The 22,369-nt window shown below is 41.7% G+C and overlaps 2 protein-coding genes across 5 annotated transcripts; one reads left to right on the top strand and one right to left on the bottom strand.

Annotated features, from left to right (window-relative positions):
• Window positions 1-13,672: 13,672 nt before the first annotated feature.
• Window positions 13,673-20,457, top strand: LOC130363080 (uncharacterized). 4 transcript variants are annotated; one of them, XR_008891717.1, is made up of 7 exons: window positions 13,673-14,287; window positions 16,037-16,094; window positions 16,702-16,951; window positions 18,512-18,589; window positions 19,466-19,682; window positions 19,773-19,926; window positions 20,319-20,457. XR_008891717.1 is itself a non-coding variant. In XM_056568409.1 (6 exons), the coding sequence occupies exons 1-6, from the start codon at window positions 16,047-16,049 to the stop codon at window positions 19,805-19,807; spliced, it is 531 nt and encodes a 176-aa protein (XP_056424384.1). In that variant the 5' UTR covers window positions 13,673-16,046; the 3' UTR covers window positions 19,808-19,906. The 4 variants fall into 4 exon arrangements, 3 of the variants coding, with proteins under 3 accessions (XP_056424384.1, XP_056424383.1, XP_056424382.1); XM_056568409.1 differs by lacking the exon at window positions 20,319-20,457 and having other exon boundaries at window positions 13,673-16,094; window positions 16,702-16,755; window positions 16,853-16,951; window positions 19,773-19,906; XM_056568408.1 differs by lacking the exon at window positions 20,319-20,457 and having other exon boundaries at window positions 16,702-16,755; window positions 16,853-16,951; window positions 19,466-19,807.
• Window positions 20,458-21,072: 615 nt separating this feature from the next.
• On the bottom strand, window positions 21,073-22,127 carry LOC130363079 (uncharacterized). The gene is made up of 2 exons (XM_056568406.1): window positions 21,291-22,127; window positions 21,073-21,199 (listed from the first exon to the last, which is right to left on the bottom strand). The coding sequence occupies exon 1, from the start codon at window positions 22,125-22,127 to the stop codon at window positions 21,291-21,293; it is 837 nt and encodes a 278-aa protein (XP_056424381.1). The 3' UTR covers window positions 21,073-21,199.
• Between the last annotated feature and the right edge of the window lie 242 nt (window positions 22,128-22,369).

Genomic DNA, 22,369 nt, shown 5'->3' with positions numbered 1-22,369 from the left:
AAAACATGGAGAGAAATGGAAAATGGAGCGAAAGCAAAAAAGAGAGTAAGGAGGAGGGAAAGAGAAAAAGAGTGCAAATGAGAGTGAAAAAAAGAATACGAGAGAGAGCGAGGGAGAGAGAAAAGATCGAAAAAGGATAAAAAAAATATATGGAGAATACAAGGGAAAGAGGCAGAACAAAAACTAATGCAATAAACAAGCACCGAAAAACAAAGGAAAAAAGGGCAAAATAAGTATAACACCAAATATAAGAGAATGAACAGGCAAAAAAGAGGGATTAAAAAATATACCATCACAAAGCATTAGCCAACGCACTAATTCATGATGAACATTAAGGGAAAAATGTGAAAGAGAAATATAGCCAGCTCACCGCTTGTACCATGTTAGTTGTTGGACGAGCACTTTGTCGTTGGTATCCAGGAGCAAGGAGAAGGTCGGGCCGTTGTCCTCGATATAGCAATAGAAGAGAAAAGGGTTCCAGCTCCCCGGAAAATCATAAGGTATTCATGAAAAAATTAAAAGTCCAAAACTTGATTAGTCCATATTCAAATCCAAACAGAAACACCCAGTGCAGATAAAAACTCCTCAACGCCGACGCGTTTCGGACTAATTAGTCCGAAACACGTCGGCGTTGAGGAGTTTTTTTTATCTGCACTGGGTGTTTCTGTTTGGATTTGAATATGGACTAATTAAATTTTGGACTTTTAATTTTTTCATGAATACCTTATGATTTTCCGGGGAGCTGGAACCCTTTTCTCTTCTATTAAGGGAAAATACCTGACATAACCGAGCTACCAAAGCGGACTAAGGAAAAGAAGCCGAAAAGAGCAAAAATCAAACGCACAACACACAAATGGGAAGGCTAGCCTCCATATTTCCCAAAACCCATAACATTAATAAATATACACAAAAAACACTGTGTGTGGAAAGTGGCCAAGCGCTTTTTATTAAGGGTAACCAATAAATGTAACAACCATAATAATAAAACATATAAATACATTTATAAATACCATAAAATAAACCGAATTCTATGAGAGACATATATATGCCATGTCCACCCAGCCAGATTGGCTAGGTGACAAACCCTACTAATAAAAGGCCAATGACAAGGGAGGGGGATAATCGTCTTGACTTGCTCACAAAGATTCTGTGCAAGACACTACATCCCACCTGAGTATATACCTAGATATCCCCGCTTGAAAACCATAACCAATCCAAAATCATAACAAAGTTGTCATAAACCAAACTAACCGGCCCATATGTAAAACTGCTTAGTAACAGGTGGCCCCCAGACTCTGCCTAGTGACAGCTGGCCCATCATCTGCCCAGCAACTGGAGCAGACTGAAGCCAATGTGCCCCTGTATGTACAAATCTCTTCCTGGGCTGGTGGGAGGAGACGATTGTCTTTGGTGAGAACATTCAGACACACACTGAGCACAAATGATAATGGGCCAGATATATTGATGACGTGTTTTTCATTTGGAATGGCAGCAAAGGGCAAAGGCATCCTCAACTACACCTGACAAGGAATGGCAACACTATTGAGACTAGAGAAAGATGACTCAATCACAACAAAGCCTTCCGACAAGAGGGGCAACATCGTAGAGATCATTCATGGACTGTTCCCTCACATATAGGAATCTCTTCATGGGCTGGTGGGAGTACACGATTGTCTTTGGTGAGGACATACACTGAGCACATAGGATTATGGTCCAGGTATATTGACGATGTGTTTTTCATTTGGAATGGCAGCAAAGGGACAAAGACATCCCCAACTATACCTGACAAGAAATGGCAGCACTATTGACACTAGAGAAAGACGACTCAATCATGATAAAGCTCTCCAACAGGGGGGGGGGGGGGCAACATTGTAGTGATCAGTCATGAACAGTATCACTATGTGTCACAGACTGCTGCAAGATAGAGTATTTTAAGGTCCTTGGTAGCAAGCCAGCAATGCAGTTCATGGAGGAACTGAAGTGTGTTGATAAGGGTGGTAGAGCAAAGCGGTTTGATCAATAAGTACAAAGCCGCCTTTCTAGTACCACAACATCCAAGACTAGGAACATTTTGTGCCTTTCCCAAAATTCATAAGGGAACTACTCCCCTCAAAGGTAGACTCCCCAACATCCATAAGGGAACCACCCCCTTAATGGTAGACCGCTAGTGTCAGGGGTGGGTAACCTGTTACAGAATGCAGGGATCTATATTGACCACTTTCTCAAACCCTTCGTGATGGCATTCCCCTCTTACACCAGGGACAATCCAAAAATGTTATGGACTGACACAAGAGGGACACTTAGTTAGCCAGTAAAGACGTGAAGGCATTATATTCCTCTACCCTTCCACAATCTGGAATTGGCAGCAGTGGACTATTTTTTAGGAGCTGGGGTTGACAATTTGTACCGCATAACAAGTTTTTTGCAGATTTACACTTACCAGTAATTATTTCACCTTCAGTTGACGCATTTTGCACCAGCTCAGGAGGACGCCTTGGGGAGACCATGTGCCCCCACATATACTAATCTCTTCCTGGGCTGGTGGGAGGAGACTATTGTCTATGGTGAGAACATGTAGACACACACTGAGCACAAATGATTATGGGCTAGATATATTGATGACATGTTTTTCATTTGGAATGGCAGCACAGGGGCAAAGGCATCCTCAACTACACCTGACAAGGAGTAGCAGTACTATTGAGACTAGAGAAAGATGACTCAATCACAGTAAAGCCTTCCGACAAGAGGGGCAACATCGTAGTGATCAGTCATGAACTGTTGCCCCACATATAGGAATACATATAGGAATCTCCTCATGGGCTGGTGGGAGGAAACTATTGTCTTTGGTGAGGACATGCAGACACACTGAGTACATAGGATTATGGGCCAGGTATATTGACGATGTGTTTCTCATTTGGCGTGGCAGCAATTGGACAAAGGGATCCCCACCTACACCTGACAAGAAATGGCAGCACTATTGACACTAGAGAAAGATGACTCAATGACGACAAGGGTGGTAACATCGTAGTGATCAGTCACGAACAGTATCAGAAAATGTCACAGACTGCTGCAAGATAGTGTTTTGAGGTCCTTGATGGCAACTCTGCAATGCACCTCATGGAGGAAATTAGGTGTTCTGTTGAGGGGGACAGCGGTTTGATCAATAAAGAAAGCCGCCTTCCTTGTACCACAACACCCAAGACGAGGAACCTTTTATGCCTTTCCCAAAATTCATAAGGGAACTACTCCCCTCAAAAGTAGACTCCCCAAAATCCATAAGGGCACCACCCCCTTAATGGTAGACTGATAGTGTCAGGGGTGGGCAACCTGTTACAGAATGCAGGGATCTATATTGACCCCATTCTCAAACCTTTTATAATGGCACTCCCCTCATATCTGGGACAATCCAAAAATGTTATGGTCTGACACGAGGGGCACATGGTTAGCTAGTATAGACATGAATGCATTATATTCCTATAATTTCTATGATAGAGACTTCCTAGACACCACAATTTACTGCAATCAAACCTCACTTCTCATGTGGCATAGCCATCACCTTGGACCCAAAGAATTAGACATAACTGTTCTACCCAGGGGGAATTTACCAAAAAGGCTGCCGATTTCAGGAGATGGTTCCGGAAGAGGGGTTACCCTGACAAGATACTAAAACAGGCTTACCACATTAGCGAAACTGGACGGCTCTCCTATTTCCTAAACCTAAAAAAGTGGAACCAAAACATGAGGCTAGTGGCCACCTTTGACACCGGCACATGCACAGCTAGGAAGGCTCTGAAGAGACGCTGGGACATCCTTCTCATGGACTCAATCTAAGAAATGCCCACACCTTAAATCTCCTTCAGACGCTGTGGATATCTCCACAACAGACTGGTGAGGAGTTACTACAGTGCACCAAGACCACCTTCCAATTGACTGGACTGACGAGTCAAAGGCTTTTATTGGTGCAGTGGTTGTGTGGCATTCAAAAACATCCACGTGAGAAAAAGCTTCATCATCTAGCAGTCCTACTCCATATGGGATTTTGTTAATTGCAGGAGCAGAGGGGTGATGTTCAAAGCACTTATGTTTGCACTTGTTTTTCTTTTCTTTTCACTATCCTGCGGTGACACCTTTCATCAATTTTTCTCTTCCGTCCTCTCCCAGGGAGATTAGCTACAGTGCCATGGGTTGCAAACTTCTTGATAATGTTGTGCACTGTGGACAAAGGCAAATCTAGATCTCTGGAGATGGACTTGCAACCTTGAGATTGTTGATATTTTTCCACAATTTTTGTTCTCAAGTCCTCAGACAGTTCTCTTCTCCTCTTTCTGTTGTCCATGCTTAGTGTGGCACACACAGACACACAATGCAAAGACTAAGTGAACTTCTCTCCTTTTTATCTGCATTCAGGTGTGATTTTTATATTGCCCAAACCTGTTACTTGGCCTAGGTGAGTTTAAAGTAGCATCACATGCTTGAAGCAATCTTATTTTTCCACAATTTTGAAAGGGTGCCAATACTTTTGTCCAGTCCATTTTTGGAGTTTGGGGTGACATTATGTCCAATTTGCTTTTTTTCCCCCTCTATTTTGGTTTAGTCCCAATACACATAAAGCGAATAAACATGTGTATAGCATAACATGTGATACTGCTTAATTTTCTTGAAAATTTTAAGGGGTGCCAACATTTACCGCCATGACTGTATATATGATTCTGTTTTCGGATTTCAAAAAATATGGATCCAAACTCTAAGACGCACAGGCAATATAACAGCTTGAAAATAGCGTTACTACAAAGCTCCTCCAATTGGATATGTGGCTTCTTCGAGTAGAAGGTTTGGTTTTGGGACCAACACCAAGTCCACTTAGGGACTTTGCACTTAGTTTAGTCCCTGGGATGGAGAAAATGAACGATGGAACAATTAACCAACTTTATATGTCTTGTCCATGACTGTATACATCCACCCCAAGCTCCTTATCCTCCACCTCCACCCTCACCCTCAGTCAAGCAACCCCGACCCAGACCATACTCTTCCCCATACACCCCTTACCAGACCTTTAAGGCATGAAGAGACGTATGAAGAAGGGCAGCTTTATAGGCGGATGTAATAAATATTATTTGTTCTATATTTTGTAAAGTTAATGTTATTAAATATAAAGAACATTAGAATATTCTTGTTTATCATGTTGGAAAGAAAAGACTCTGACAAGTTAGTTTTTATACTTTTAAAAGTAGAACTTTGTTTTGAAAAAATACGTTTCTGTCTCATTTTTTCAAATATAACATAAACAAATGATAAACAATATTTGTTCACAGGACGTTGATGGAAAATCAAGTACCTGTAAAAAAAGGTAACATAACTACATCTCTACCAGTTTCAGGGTTGGATTTAAAAAAAAAAAAAAAAAATCTACATTTGTACACTTAATATTTATTGCAGCTAGACCTCCACATAGATACCTGTGAAGGTCTATCTGACAAATCTAAATATTGTGGCCAAATTTTTTTTTTTTTAGGACAAGGTTGATCACAGTCTTGTAATTACATTGTTATGAAAACATCTTTTCGAAAATGTTATTACTAGAGATGAGCGAACTTACAGTAAATTTGATTCGTCATGAACTTCTCGGCTCGGCAGTTGATGACTTATCCTGCGTAAAATAGTTCAGCCTTCAGGTGCTCCGGTGGGCTGGAAAAGGTGGATACATTCCTAGGAAAGAGTCTCCTAGGACTGTATCCACCTTTTCCAGCCCACCGGAGCACCTGAAAGCTGAACTAATTTATGCAGGAAAAGTCATCAACTGCCGAGCCGAGAAGTTCGTGACGAATCGAATTTACTGTAAGTTTGATCATCTCTAGTTATTACATCTTGTCCTGAAAAATAATTTCAAAAAATGTCATAAAAAAAAATATTTAAGGTATATTTCAGGGAACAAAAACTGCAGAGGAAAGTGGTACAGATGCCCATGGTAACCGATCAAATTGCTTTGTTCATTTTTAAAGAGAGCATATCATTATTAAGTATGCAGTCTGATTTGTTGCAAATGCACCACTCTTTCTCTTAAGTGTTTGAGAAATATCATCCACTTTAAGGTCTTACCTATACCCGATCTTGCCATGGCACAGATCCAACAGGAGAGCAGATATAATTGGTGAATGCTTCCCGTATTTGCATCACTGGCACTGAAGACCTTTGTGCTGATGGTTGTGGGCCAACCATTGAGGCTTCATTACTTTCTTCCATCATCATGAAATCCTGAGGCTGATTCTGAATCAAGAAATTATGGAGCACAACACAAGTCTTTATTACCAAATCAACTTTTTGGGCCCTTAATTGGATGCATGTGGTCAATACTCTCAAACGGTTGGCAAGAATCCCAAATGCACATTCCACATGTCTTCTCACCCTTGTGAGCCAATAATTGCAGATCCTTCTTTGGTCATTCAGACTTCGGCTTGCATAGGGCTTTAATAAGTTCTTTGACATTTGAAATGCCTCATCGGCCACCAACACATAAGGCAATAGGGGTCCTGTGGTTCCAGGTAATGCTTTTGGGCCTGGGATGTTAAAGTTCTCACTGTAGAAGGCATGGCCAAGATTTGACTAATACTCTTGAGTCATTATGACCGTACGCCCCAATGTCAAAGGCAAGGAAGCGATATTTGGCATCTGCAATAGCCATAACAATCACACTGAAAAACTTTTTATAATTGTAATACAGCGATCCACTTCCTGCAGGCTTCCTAATTCGCACGTTTCCCGTCCAGGGCACCAATACAGTATGGGAAGTTGGCATTGTCCTTAAATCCTTGAGCCGCTGTCATCCAAATCTGACTCTGGGAGATAGGCCGGCTGAAGATTTCTCCACAGTGCATTGCAAATAGTGGATTTGCCCAGCCTATATTGATAGTGTAAGGAGGCGAATGATTGGCCACTGGCCAGGAATCTATAGAGAAAAAGAAAAACATTTATTTTATGTATTCTATATAACAAGGTAGTGTAAATTAAAACATTATTGAGAGGAAGACACCAACATGTCAGTGCTAAGTAAAGCTTCATTCATCAAATTGAGAGTATTTTCTCTCCGTGGATGTGAACCACCAATCTTTCTGATTAAAAAACAGAATGTGCTACCAATTGCACCACAGAGACTTTAAACTAACAATCCAATTTGATTTATTAAGGAAACTATAACAGCACAATATGGAGGAGTACCATCAATAGCTTTTCTAATACCTAGGCCCCGGACTATAGCAATCAGATTGGAGGGAAAAGTTTCATCTGCTGAATCTGCTAAATAGACTGTATCTGCCATATTCCAATTGCAACAGCTGGATGCTCGCGATTCCGGGACCATTGCAGCACGCGCGCTGTTAGCGCTTTATTCACACGTGCAATCCGCACCACCTGTTACCTGCATCCACTCACAGCCCCGGTTGGCAGAGTTACTCCTGGACATCATCCTCCCCAAGGCCGGACGCCTCCCGTGCCAGCCCAGGACACTCAGAACCCCGGAGATTCAGCCACTCACCCAGCATACCACTCAGGCGGGCATCGATATCCAGAGTGGCTGACTCAGCCGTGCCAGCCCGGACCTGAGGACTCCGAAGGAGGGTGAGTGGTGCTGTGCACCGAGACTTGACATCTTCATCGCTGACAGTGTTTGCCACATTGTCTGCATTACTTGTCTATGAATTTCCTATTGTAGCTACTGTCGCTACATTTACTACTATATACCCGTTACTCCGGATACACCTAAACTAATTGTGACTTTTCATTCTGGACATTTTTTGTGGATTTTTTGTGGATTTTTCATTGAAATATCCCTATGAATTATATGGACTGAGAACGTTTTCTCCTAATATATGCAGCAGATATTTAATTAATGAATTTTCTTTGGTGCTACTTACCAATCATATTTATTTTATTTTAATCCTACTGTATTCTGTATTTTTTATTATACCTATTTTTTACCCAATATATGCCATTCACCTTTAGCAAGGGCCCTGCTAGGCGATTGGTCATATATATCCTTTTTATACAATAAAGACCATTTTTTGGATCCCATCTCCACTAGTCATTTCTTTCTTCTCTCCCCTGTGCTTTTGAGGACTGGTTCACATAAATATTTTATATTTATAATTTCTACAATGTCTGAATATAGCTGGTCAATCCATAAGATCATAGAACGGGCTACAGATGTACCAGCTACGTTGGGTTTTAACCCCTTAAGGACACAGCCCGTTTTCACCTTAAGGACCAGAGCGTTTTTTGCAAATCTGACCACTGTCATTTTAAGCATTAATAACTCTGGGATGCTTTTACTTTTCATTCTGATTCCGAAATAGTTTTTTCGTGACACATTCTACTTTGTCAGGGGTAAATTTTTTGTCGACGCTTGTATCATTTCTTGGTGAAAAAAATCCTAAATTTGATGAATTTGAAAATGTAGCATTTTTTTTACTTTGAAACTCCCTGCTTGTAAGGAAAATGTATATTCCAACTAAATTATATATTGATTCACATATACAATATGTCTACTTTATGTTGGCTTCATAAAGTTGACATGTTTTTACTTTTTGAAGACATCAGGGGGCTTCAAAATATAGCAGCAATTTTCACGAAAATGTCAATCTGAATTTTTCAGGGACTAGTTAAGTTTGAAGTGGATTTGTGGGGCCTTTCTGTGAGAGAGACCCCATAAATGACCCCATTATAGAAACTGCACCCCTCAAAGGATTCAAAATGACATTCAGATAGTTTGTTAACCCTTTAGGTGTTTCACAAGAATAGCAGCAAAGTGGAGGAGAAAAATCAAAATCTGCATTTTTACACTAACATGTTCTTGTAGCCCCATTTTTTTCATTTTGAAAAGTGGCATATGGAAAAAAAAGAAAGACCCACATGGCATTTTGGAAACTACATCCCTCAAGGAACGTAACAAGGGGTATAGTGAGCCTTAACACCTCACAGGTGTTTCACAACTTTGCGTTGAAGTTGGACGTGAAAATGGAAAATTAGATTTTTAATATTAAAATGATGGTGTTACCCCAAATTTTTCTTTTTTACGAGAAGTAATTGGAGAAAATGGACCCCAAAATATAAAGTCCAATTTCTCCCAATTAAGAAAATGCCCCATATGTGGACGTTTAGTGCTCTGCTGGCGCACTACAATGCTCAGAAGACAAGGAGCAAAATTTGGCTTTTTGAAAGAGAATTTTGCTGAAATGGTTTTTGGGGGGCATGTTGCATTTAGGAGGCCCCCATGGTGCTAGAACAGCAAAAAATAAAACCACATGGCATAATATTTTTTAAACTACACCCATTTACAAACCTCCCATGGTGCCAGAACCCCCCCCCCCTCCCTTGTTTAAAACTACACCCCTCAAGGAATTCATTTAGGGGAGACGTGAGCATTTTGTCCCTACAGGTGTTTGAGGATAGTTTGTATAACTCGGCCGTGAAAATAAAAGTTCAAATTTTTATTCTCATTTTGCATATTTAGCACCAATTTTTTCCACTTTCACAAGGAACACAGGGATATTAGCACCCCGAATTTTGTTAGGAAATTTCTCCAGAACACGTCAGTACCCAATTTGTGGGCATAAGTTGGTATTTAGGCACACAGCAGGGCACAAGAGGAAAGGAGCGCCTTTTAAATGCAGAATCTGTTTTCTCACACTGTGCATTTGCAGTGCCAACCGTAGAACTAGAACAGTAGAAACACCCCACAAGTGACCCCATTTTGAAAACTACACCCCTCAAAGAATTTATGTAGGGGGTAGTGAGCATCCTAGTGATTTTCCAAAGGATGATGCGCTTGGGGATTGTGCATAGTGAAAATTGTGATTGCAGCATCTATGTGCCATTTCAGCACCTAATATGTTGTGCCCAGGTTGCGCCACCGGAGACATACACCCCATTAATTGTTATGTCTTCTCCTGGGTACAGCAATACCCAATGTGTGGCATGGTCTATTCTGCCTGGGCACATGGCATGGCTGAGAGGGGAAGGATTATCCGTCCAGGGCCTACTGTACAACACATTTTGCTGGAATGGTTTTGGGATACAATGAAAATAATTTGTGGCACACTGTACCACATATTTTGCTGGAATGGTTTTGGAGTAAAAATAAAAGGTGGCACACTGTACGACATATTTTGCTGGAATGGTTTTGGGGTAAAAAGAAAAATAATAGGTGGCACACAGGGCCACAGATTTTAATAAAATGGGGTGGGGGGTTAAATTAACTAAGGACAAACAGTGACGTGATGAGTTACAAGGGGGTTAAGAGGGATCAAATTAATATTGCAGGGGTGTGTGAAAAATTTTAAAACACGGGATGCACAGTCCAGGCTGAATGGGACAGGTCTTGCACTGGTACGTAGTGTCCCGGCGGATCCCTCTTCTATAGCAGACCCTGCATTTTTTTGGGGTCCTCCCCTACTTCCCAGTGTGGGGGATTTCACAGGGGAATTGCTACCCTGGCACATCCGTGAGGACTCATTGGAAGTGCTGGGACCTGCACCTTCTGGGTCCCCAAATATCAGGTTCCTTATGATCACCTCCTGGAACTCCAAGAACGTCCCCCTCTGTCTGGCATGCCTGTACAGGACGAAGGCATTATATAAGGCCATCTGTACCATGTGTCCAGCCAGTTTCTTATACCAGGCCCTTGTCTTCCTCATGGCGCTGTATGGCTTCAGCACCTGGTCAGACAAGTCCACCCCACCCATGAACTTATTATAAGCTAGAATGCAGTCTGGCTTATGGATTTCTGTACGGGCCCCATGTACAGAAACGGGTCGTGGTGTGGCCATGTATTGTGGTCAGTACAAGGACGTCCCTCTTGTCCTTGTACCTGACACACAATATGCCATCGCTGCACAGTGCCCTGCTCTCATGCTTATGCATGGGGTATGCCAGCAGAGGTTTGGGGAGGCCTCTCTGGTTTTTACGTACAGTGCCCCATGCAACTGTACCACGTGCAGCGGGGCCCTTGAATAGGGGGGCGCTAGTGTAGAAATTGTCCAGGTAGAGGTGGTATCCCTGGTCTAGTATGGGGTGCACCAAATCCCATACTATCTTGCCAGTGATTCCCAAGACAGGGGGGAACTCTGGGGGTTCAATTGATGAGTCTTTCCCCTCATATACACGGAACCTGTACGGGGATCCTGATGCACTTTCACAGAGCTTGTACATCTTCACGCCATACATTGCCCTTTTGCTGGGCAGGTACTGGTGGAATTGTAGCATGCCCTTGAAGTGCACCAGGGACTCATCAATTGATATTTCCCTGTCTGGGCCGCCTGGAACCTGGCATTTAGATGGTCTATAAGGGGCCTAACTTTATATAGACGATCAAAGCTAGGGTGCTCTCTAGGTGGACATGCAGCATCATCTGTATAATGAAGAAACCTCAGTATCATTTCAAACCATGTCTTGCTCATCGCCATGCGGTACATGTGTGTGTTATACAGCAGGTTGGTGCTCCAATATGCACGGATACTGTGTTTCTTCAGCAGCCCCATGCTGAGCATTATACCCGAAAATTTTCCCATCTCTGATGGGGTCACAGGGCCACCTATTGGAATGCGCGTAACTAGAGGTGGGGTGTTCAGTAATATATTGGTGGGCATAGATGTTCAGCTCATTCATGAAAAAGAACTTAAAAAAGTCCTTTTCCTCTAATCTAGCATATGGGAATTGCATCCCTTTAAACCCAGGGATTTGGGGTGTAAAATGCTCTGGGTCTACCCATGTGGGGTCAGAGGGCTCAGAGGGGCCAGGTGACGCAGCGGCCGCTGCAGTGGCCGGCCTGCGTCGGCTCTTTGGTGGTGGCAAGTCGGAGCCGGCTGAGGATGTGAGCAGGAATGTGGGGTCCTCATCATCGCTCACAGACTCTGTCTCTGAGGCCAAAAAGTCATAGGCCTCCTCCAGCGAATACATCCGCTGTGATGTGCCGGACATGTTGTGCCGAACATGTTGTGCTTATATATATATATATATATATAAATATATATATATAGTAATCCAAGAGAAACAGCACCCCAAAAAAAGAAGAAAAAAGCGGTGCACGCAGAGCCGGACCCTGGATAATGGTCCTATATGTAATACAAATTAGTAGAAGTCCGCAGCACACAATCCAAGTAGATGAAAAAAGTGAAGTTTTATTCCATAAACAGGTGAAAGTTACAGCTGTAACTTTCACCTGTTTATGGAATAAAACTTCACTTTTTTCATCTACTTGGATTGTGTGCTGCGGACTTCTACTAATTTGTATATATATATATATATATATATATATACACACACACACAACACAAAAAGCTGGGGGTGACAACAACAGGAAATGGGTTACTTTTTTTTGTGTTTTTTTTGTAACAGGATAACAAGGGGGTGACAGGAAAGGGTTAACTTTTTTAAAAACTTTTTTTACAACAATGGGATGAAAACCGTAACAGTGACAAGGGGCGACGATCTCTGGGGACAAGGTTTGACGATCACAGGTGACACGGGTGGCTAACGGCTGATTTATATTGAAAAATACCAATCAGCACGTCACAGCTACCACAGGGGACACGGGCGACGGTCTCTGGTGACACAGGGGTAACGATCACAGGTGCGACAGACTCTGGGGACAAGGGGCAACGATCACAGACTCGGGATAGTGGACGGCTGATTTATATTGAAAAATACTAATCAGCACGCCACAGCTATCACAGGGGGACAAGGGGCTAAGGTCTCAGGGGGAGAGAAGGGGGATAATAGGGGGTTTCAAGCTCTTTTTTTAAAATTTTTATAATAAGGGGATGACAACAGGAACAGTGACAAGGGGCGACGGTCTCTGGGTACAAGGGGCGACGATCACATGTGACACAGTGGCGACGGTCTGTGTTGACAGCAGACAGCAAACTCAGGTGACACAGGGGTGACCGCTCTGATTGGTCCCTCTGCCTGTCACAGTGATCCACTGCTGCCGAAAACAGCCGAGATCGCCTCGGCAGCTCTTCACAGTGAAGCTTTTTATACAGGACGTATGCATACGTCCAGTTGCGCGAACCTGTCGGCAACGTGGACGTATGCATACGTCCTGTAGCGGGAAGGGGTTAAGGTTGCTCCTGCCGTTTCACAGGTTCTTTTTAAGAACCCCTCTGCCTTCTTTACCATAGAATCTTTTGACATTCCGTGACCCTCAAAGGCACCTTTCCTAGAAATGTTTGAAATGGCTACATCAATCTTTGGAGCTCTATTCCAGTTTTTTTTGTATCTAAATAATCAAAGGGGTATTTCCTTTTAAGACCCTTGGAATAAATTATTTCTTGTCTGGGTTTTTTAATTAATTGGGACACTGTTGCTTACTTCCAGTTCCTCAAACATTATGTCCTGCATAGATTTGGCCTCTTTTTTTCTCCTCTGAGCTCCTCATAGCTCATCTTACTACCTTAACCAGCTGGTCCATATCTTCCATAAGGAAGGCAGGCATGCCCGATAAATCCTCGTCTGAGGCAAGGGACTTCTCTCCTGCAGAATATATATATATATATATATATATATACACACACACACACACAGTGGGGATCAAAAGTTTGGCCACCCCAGGTAAAAATGTGTATTAATGTGCATAAAGAAGCCAAGGAAAGATGTAAAATTCTCCAAAAGGCTTCAAATTACAGATTAGACATTCTTATGATATATGGCAACAAAAATTTGATTTTATTTCCATCATTTACACTTTCAAAATAACAGAAAACAAAAAAATGGCATCTGCAAAAGTTTGGGCACCCTGCAAAGTTAATATCTTGTACTGCCCCCTTTGGCAAGTAAGGCTGGGTTCACACTACGTTTTTCAAGTACAGTTCCCGTATACGTTTTCATTATTGAAAACGTATGGAACCGTATTGCAAAACGTATACATAGACAAACAATTAAAAACCGTATGCGCCCAGGTGCATCCGGTTGCGGACGTTTTGCTTGCAATATGTTTTTAAACCGTACTCAAAACTGTGGTTGACCACGGTTTTGTCTCAAAGTTAAAAACCGTATTGCAACAGCATACCTTTTTTTTTAACATGGAAGTCAATGGGAAACGCACAAGTATACTGTTCCATACATGAAAAACGCATAAGTTTTTACTTTGCACATGCGCATTTGCATCCTAAAGTCCTCCCCCAACACCCCTCCCACCACACACCCTCCTTCCAGAAGTCTGCAGACGATTTAGTACATGCCCAGACGATCACCACAGAGCCAGTGAGCCATCTTTGTACACCTCTTCTAAGTGTTTTAGGTGAGTAAACGACAGCCATTTTCTTTTTAAACGTTGTATTAACCCTGTATAGTGTCATGCAGCCATCTTGGTACACCTTACATGCTTTTACATGTGATTTTAGGGCTTCCATTGTGATTAAATATGCTGTATTTAACCTAATACTAGCTGTTATGCCCTATATGTTTTTGATTGCATGTATCTCCCCTTTATCATATAATGCATAGATCACCCCAGCAATATTTTACCAAAGTTCACCCCCTACATTAAGGTGTAAAAAAGGATACAGGGTTGTTTTTTTTAACAGGGTGCCTTTTGCTATTGTTAATCTACAACTCCCAGCATACCTGTTTATTCTTTGGTTACGTTGATATACTGGTAGTTGTAGTTTTGCAACAGCTGGAGGCACCAAGGTTGGGAAACAGCCTCCTTAATGTTTTCTCAATATCCCTATATTTTTTATATCCTTGCTTTTTAATTTTTGATTCCCAATAGGCCTGTGGTTTAACCTATTAAGGACCGGGGGTTTTTCCGTTTTTGCATTTTCGTTTTTTGCTCCTTGCCTTTAAAAAATCATAACTCTTTCAATTTTCCACCAAAAAATCCATATTATGGCTTATTTTTTGCGCCACCAATTCTACTTTGTAATGTCGTCAGTCATTTTGCCCAAAAATCTACGGTCAAACGGAAAAAAAAAATCATTGTGCGACAAAATTTTAAAAAAGACGCAATTTTGTAAATTTTGGGGGCTTGCGTATCTACGTAGTACATTTTTCGGTAAAAATGACACCTTATCTTTATTCTGTAGGTCCATACGATTATAATGATACCCTACTTGTATAGGTTTGATTTTGTCGAACTTCTGGAAAAAATCATAACTACATGCAGGAAAATTGATACGTTTAAAATTGTCATCTTCTGACCCCTATAACTTATTTATTTTTCCGTGTATGGGGCGGTATGAGGGCTCATTTTTTGCGCCGTGATCTGAAGTTTTTAACGGTACCATTTTTGCATTGATAGGACTTATTGATCGCTTTTTATTCATTTTTAAATTATATAAAAAGTGACCAATAATGCACTATTTTGGACTTTGGAATTTTTTTGCGCATACGCCATTGACCGAGCAGTTTAATTAACTATATTTTTATATAACTCGGAAATTTCCGCACGCGGTGATACCATATATGTTTTTTTATTTTTTTTTACACTGTGGTTTTTTTTATGGGAAAAGCGGGGTGATTCAAAGGCAGGTAGGGGCCCTTCCGCTGTCCTGTAAGCTCTTCGGGATGCCGCGATTTCGCCGCGGCTATCCCAAACAGTCCAATGAGTTAACCGGCAGCTTTTACTTTCACTTTTAGCCACGCGGCTCAGCTCTGAGCGCACGGCTAAAGGGTTAATAGCGCACAGCGCCGCGAGCTATTAGCAGCAGGTCCCGGCTTCACTATGACGCCGGGCCCGCCGTGATATGATGCGGGGTTACCGTGTAACCCCGCGTTATATCACGGGAGCAGGACCAAGGACGTACCTGTACGCCCTTGGTCCTTAAGGGGTTAAATTAGCTACAGCATACCGCAAAAATTTAGCAAAATATGTTGTGATGGAATGAAAATTTTTAATAGACAACTCCATTTTTATAGATATGGCTATTTTAATGAATTATGAGTTTTATATGAATGTATATAGTGGGATGATGTGTTTGCTTCATGTTTGTGATTTAAAAAAAAAAAAATAATGTGGTATATAATATTTTGGTTTATTTTTTTTTAGATTGTGAAAGATGTCATCCTCCGAATCTGACACAGATACCTCCTCCCATTTTATCGCTGTAGTTTTTTTTTAATTTTTTATTTATTTTTTATTTTTAAGGGGTACTCCGGTGCTTAGACATTTTATCCCCTATCCAAAGGATAGGGGGTAAGATGTCTGACCGCGGGGGTCCCGCTGCTGGGGACCCCCTTGATCTTGCATGCGGCACCCCGTTTGTAATCTGTCCCCGTAGCGTGTTCGCTCCGGGTCTGATTACCGGTGACTACAGGGCAGCCAGCGTGTGACGTCACGCCTCCGCCCCCGTGTGATGTCACGCTCCGCCCCTCCATGCAAGCCTACGGGAGGGGGCGTGATAGCTGTCCCACCCCCTCCCATAGACTTGCATTGAGGGGTGGAGCGTGACGTCACACGCCGCCCACCCTGTAGTCACCGGTAATCAGACCCGGAACCAACACGCTACGGGGACAGATTACAAACGGGGTGCCGCATGCAAGATCAAGGGGGTCCCCAGCGGCGGGACCCCCACAGTCAGGCATCTTACCCCCTATCCTTTGGATAGGGGATAAGATGTCTAAGCACCGGAGTACCCCTTTAAAGATTTAATTTACTTATTTATAGTATATGATTTTAAATTAATACATTTTTAAAAAATTTTAAACTTTCAGACTCCAAGCCCAGATCTTCCCGATCTCATATTAACGGAGAGCCCAGCAGTGTCTGTATGTTGTTTTGTGATTTTTAATTAGTTTCTTTTTATATTTTTTCTATTAAAGTTTAATTTTTAAACAAAATTTTTTTGTTTGTTTTTTTAAATAGCCTAGCAGTCAGGTGACTACACCTACGCTATTGACCGATGATACTAAAAAAGAAAAGGACATAGAGGAGACCATGACACAAAATTTGTCCACGAGTGAGGTATGTAGACAATGAAAACTATTTTGTAAAATGTATTTTCTTTTTGTCAATGGTTGCTATGAACAACAAGTTTTGCACCCTCTGTAGGCCCACAGTTTGGAGACCACTATATAGTGGTGCCCAAACGGTAGACCTCCAGATGTTGCAAAACTAGTTGGTCATAGCAACCATTGACAAAGGCATGCCGTAAGTTGTAGTTTTGAAACATCTGGAGGTCCGCAGGTTGAAGACCACTGCTGCCTTCATCATCATCCGCCCCCCCCCTCTTTATTTTTCTACTTGAGCTGGTCCGGGACATCTATGCTGCAGGGACCGTCTGGTGAGGAGGGTCATTTCGGGCTGTCCATCTTCACTGGGAGGCCCTCTTCTCCGCTCCTGGCTCGGACTAGTGCCGTTGCCTTGATGACGACTCACAGGGACGTCTGTGCGCAGCAGCGGGACGTCCCTGCGCGTCGTCATCAAGGCAACGTCACTAGTCCGGGCCCGGAGCGGAGAAGAGGGCCTCCCGGTGAAGATGGACAGGCCCAGAACAACTAACCCTCTGATGGTCTTCATCCGGGAATGCTGGGAGTTGGATTTTTGCAACATCAGGAGGTTTGCAGGTTGAAGACCACTTAGGGATTGACAGGCGGTGATGATGAAGGGGAGGGATGATGACAGGGTGATAATGAAGGGGGGGAGATGATGACAGGGTGATGATGAAGGGGGGGGGATGATGACGGGGTGTTAATGACGGGGGTCTGGATGATGACTGGGGGTGGAGATGTATTTCCCACCCTAGGCTTATAGTCGAGTCAATAACTTTTCCTGGGTTTTTGGTGTGAAATTAGGTGCCTTGGCTTATATTTGGGTCGGCTTTTTCTCACAGAAAGGCCCCTCCAATCCACTTCAAACTTTACTGGACACTGAACAATTTGTATTTTTTAATTTTATTGAAAATTTTGAAAATTGCTGCTTTACTTTGAAGCCCTCTAATGTCTTCAAACATAAAAATAGGTCAATTTTATGATGCCAACATAAAATAGACATATTGGGGAAGATTTAGCAAAGCCTGTGGAGAGGCAAAGTTGCCCAGTTGCCCATAGCAACCAATCAGCTTGCTTCTTTTATTTTTGACAGGCCTTGTAATGAATGAAAGAAGCAATCTGATTGGTTGCTATGGGCAACTTTGCCTGTCCACAGGTTTTGATAAATCTCCCCCATTGTATTTGTGAATCAATATAAAATATTTTTGGAATTTCCATTTTCCTTACAAGAAGAGAGTTTCAAGAAGAAGGCAACATTTTCAAAATTTCCATGAAATTTAGTGATTTTCAACATGAAAGGATGCAAGTAACGACAAAAATTAACCGATAGTTTTTTTTGGGACATATTCTCATAAAACATATCTCGGAATCAGAATAATTGGTTAAAACATCCCAGATTTATTAATGCATAAATTGTCAGTGGTCAGAATTGCAAAAAAAGGGTCTTTAGGATGAAAAGGGGCTCTGCCCTTAAGGTGTTAAACTATTTCCTTTTATATTGAAAAAAAAATGTTGTTCTTTTGCTACAAAACAGGATACTGCTAGTTCGAGGTCAAAAACCTCAAGGAAGCGGACCCAAAAGAATCCTGCAACAGAAAAATCCTCCAGCAAGGTAAACATAGTACTTAAAGGAGTAGTCCAGTGGTGATTCAGTGGTGAACAACTTATCCCCTATCTTAAGGATAGGGGATAAGTTGCAGATCGCGTGGGGTCCGACCGCTGGGGCCCCCTGCGATCTCCTGTACGGAGCACCGACAGCCCGCGGGAAGGGGGCGTGTCGACCTCCGCACGAAGCGGCGGTCGACACGCCCCCTCAATACAACTCTATGGCAGAGCCGAAGCGCTGCCTTCGGCAATCTCCGGCTCTGCCATTGAGATGTATTAAGGGGGTCGACACACACTCTCTGGCCAGAGAGCCGGGGCCCTGTACAGAGAGATCGCAGGGGGCCCCAGCGGTCGGACCCCCCCCCCCCCCCCACGATCTCAAACTTATCCCCTATTCTTAGGATAGGGGATAAGTTTTTCACCAATGGACTACCCCTTTAATTTATTTGATTATGTTCACAAGTGCCCCAAAGAATTTAAAACTTTTGAAACATAAATGTTTTCAATAGTGGTTGTCTGTAAAAACCCCAAAAAAACTCAGTTTCTTTTCAGGCTAGCTTCACACTACGAAATTTCAGGGCAGAATTTGTGTCGGATATCAAGACGGTGGCACTAGGACCGCACGGACTGCATTGCTGTCCCCATAGATGGCAATGCATTTCTGATCAGATCTCCAAAAAGATCCAGCCACAAATGCATTGCAGTCTATGGGGGCAGCAATGCAGTCTACATGGTCCTAGTGCCGCCGGCTCTATCTCCGGCAGAAATTCTGCCTAGAAATTCCATAGTTTGAACCTAGCCTTAGGAATCTCATTGTATAGCATGTGACCAGTACAAAGATTTCATTGAAGTGGGCCTAATTTTTTTAATTTTTTTATTACAGAAATCTAAGAAAACCAAAGACATAGCATATCAAGTGGACCCATCAGCGTTCCTCACAGAGGATGTTATTCACTATGTCCAAGAAAGGCCATGCCTATGGGATAAATCTCATCCTAAGCATCACGACAATATATGTACAAGGAGAAGATGGGAGGAGATTTATCTCAAACTATTTCCAGATTTCTTAAGATATAATAACAGTCTTCAAGAGGCCATAGGTTTGAATATTCATATTTTAGTGTCTAATAGTTTGTACAAATGTGTTTTTACTGACCAAAAAAAAAAAAAATTTTGTTATCTTTCCTTAGCTATCCACATAGAGAAACGCTGGCGGTCAGTCTGAGACAGCTTTTTTAAGTGGCTACGGGACTCAAATTTACCAAGTGGCTCTGCTGCAAAACGGACTACCTACAAGCACGCTGAACGGCTGTTGTTCCTGCAAAAAGTCCATGAAATGCGAGCGTAAGTGTACCTTTGCATAATTTTTTTAAAATTTATTTATTTATTTTTAAATATTCTAATAAAAAAATGCTTGTCTATTCAAAATTTTATAAAAATTTTTTAGAAAAAAAATGGAGAGATGTTCTCACAGCAACCTATCACTGCTCATCTAACGAGTGAAAACGGTGTAAAAAGGCAAAAATGTGTTGTGATTGTTTGCTGTGTGAAAAAATTTCCATGTTTTTCAATCATACAATTTTAAAAATATAAATGATAGTCATTTAAATTAACCATTTTGCATTTTCTTTAACTTATTTAGAAAAAAAGAGTCACGTTTAACCTTAGCAAAAATAAAGATTGCATATTTCATGCAACATACAGTGTTTTTAAATTTTTAATTTTTTTAATTTTAGAACAACTTCTAATATAGCAGCAAGAACTACATCCCCACAACGGGAAAATATAAATTTAGAGGAGGCGGAACCACCACAGGAAGAAGCTGGACCATCACGTACACAGGCCAGTGAACATCAATCTACAGTATCAAGTGGACTTCGTGCAACTCTTAGCCACAAACACAAGTCTAAAAAATCGAATGTATCAGAATTGGTCAAGTGTGTTCTGGACGCCATTGAAAAATTAGAAAATATGTGTTCCAGCAAATTTTTACACTTGGATGTTCGCGTCATGCGATTGGAGGGGATGATTAGTGGCCCCACTCCAAGCCCATGTCGGGATTTCCTAATGACTCTCATACCATCAATGGAGCGGATGTCTGAGGAGCAACAAGCTCTCTATAAACAAAAAATTATCAAATTTACCCATGATTTTCTAAATCCCACCCCTGCTCAACCTACTTCTATGTATCCCCCACCATCCCCATCCTTCCAAACCCAGAGGCCAAGACCCTACATGCCACCATTCCCTCAACGCTATGACGAAACTTTTGAGGGAGAGGAAGGGCAGGTATACCGTCGAATATAAGATTTTATTTTTTTCAAAAAAGGTCTCTTGCACTAGGTTGGCTTTTCACAGTTTACATGTAGAGTTCGTGTTACATGTACTTTTTCTTAAAAGTTTTATATAATGTTTATATGTGACTCATATTTAAAAAAAATACAAAAAACAGACTTTATTGGGATTCTTTAAAAGAAAAGTAAAGTTTACATTTTCAGAAAAATGGTCTTTTATTTTATTTTTTACAAAATAAGAAATCAAACAGTAACACAAGGTGCAAATAGACACATGTTGACTGCTTCCTCAATGATGATAGGATTATCTGTGTAGACAACATCTACAAAGGGAAAGAAAACAAGCATTAGTACACATAAGGTGTCAATGGGCAAAAACTATTTTAAAAAAATAAATAAATAAAAAATACATACCTACATATCATCCTGCCATGGCAAGGCACCTTGCTCTGAGTTGAAATAGTTAGAAAATTTATCACGTATATGCATGATAGACATAGTGGATCTAATTGGACATGGTTCCATTCCGGGTAGATTAAATTCACATATTTCTTCCATTGTGGGTATTCCCGAGGGCTCCATATTTATCAAGAAGTTATGTAGTACTACACAAGCTTTGATGATCTTGTCCACAGATTCTGGCTTCACTTGGATGCTGGTTGTAAGTATCCGCCATTTGTTTGTAAGAATCCCAAATGAACACTCAACATATCTGCGAGCACGCGTTAAGCGGTAATTAAAGATACGCCTCTGTGGATTAAGCCTCCTCCCAGAGTATGGCTTTAGTAAATTTTTAGACATCTGAAATGCCTCATCAGCCACGATTATATGGGGCAGGGCCGGTCCATCAGTGCCTGGTAATGGTTTGGGCTCAGGGATCATAAAGGTGCCAGCATACAGGGCTTTACCCAAATTAGATTCCTTGAAAACCCTGGCATCATTGTTTTGACCATAGGCCCCAATGTCAACTGCCATGAATTTATAAGTGGCATCACATATTGCCATAAGGATTATTGAGAAATACTTTTTGTAATTGAAAAAGACTGAACCACTTTTACATGGCTTCTTGATCCTGACATGTTTGCCATCCAGGGCCCCTACACAATTCGGAAAGTTGGCATGTCTCCAAAAACCCTCTGCTGCTGCATTCCACATAGCGGTGGTAGGTTCGGGGATATACTGGGGCTGAAGGTTCCGCCATATAGCCTCACATGTTTCTGGAACAAATTTTGATATGGTGGATTTTCCCATTCGGAATTGGTAATGGAGAGATGAGAAGGTCTCTCCACTGGCCAAAAATCAAAAAAAAATAAATATAAACATGTAAATAATTAATAAGGTCATAAATAATTTTAAAATCTAAAAAAATAAATTACATTAGCACGCACTGCCACCGCAAACAGATTCAGCAGCTGATAGCTTCACTATATATCAATATGAAAAAATTGTAGTGTCTCTGGGTGGACTTGAACCACCAACCTTTCATTTGTGCA

The sequence above is a fragment of the Hyla sarda genome, chromosome 3, assembly GCF_029499605.1.
Source record: "Hyla sarda isolate aHylSar1 chromosome 3, aHylSar1.hap1, whole genome shotgun sequence".
Lineage (NCBI taxonomy): Eukaryota > Metazoa > Chordata > Amphibia > Anura > Hylidae > Hyla > Hyla sarda.
This window is presented reverse-complemented; position numbering and strand designations above follow the sequence as displayed.

What these genes read in the sequence shown, in the direction of transcription:
- LOC130363080 (XM_056568408.1), top strand. Translation starts at nt 16,047, where the DNA reads ATGTCATCCTCCGAATCTGACACAGATACCTCCTCCCATTTTATCGCT. An exon ending in CCTCCTCCCATTTTATCGCT is followed by an intron (nt 16,095 to 16,701) that starts GTAGTTTTTTTT and finishes TTAAACTTTCAG; the next exon opens with ACTCCAAGCCCAGATCTTCC. An exon ending in CAGAAAAATCCTCCAGCAAG is followed by an intron (nt 18,590 to 19,465) that starts GTAAACATAGTA and finishes TTTTTATTACAG; the next exon opens with AAATCTAAGAAAACCAAAGA.
- LOC130363079 (XM_056568406.1), bottom strand. Translation starts at nt 22,127, where the DNA reads ATGGGAAAATCCACCATATCAAAATTTGTTCCAGAAACATGTGAGGCT.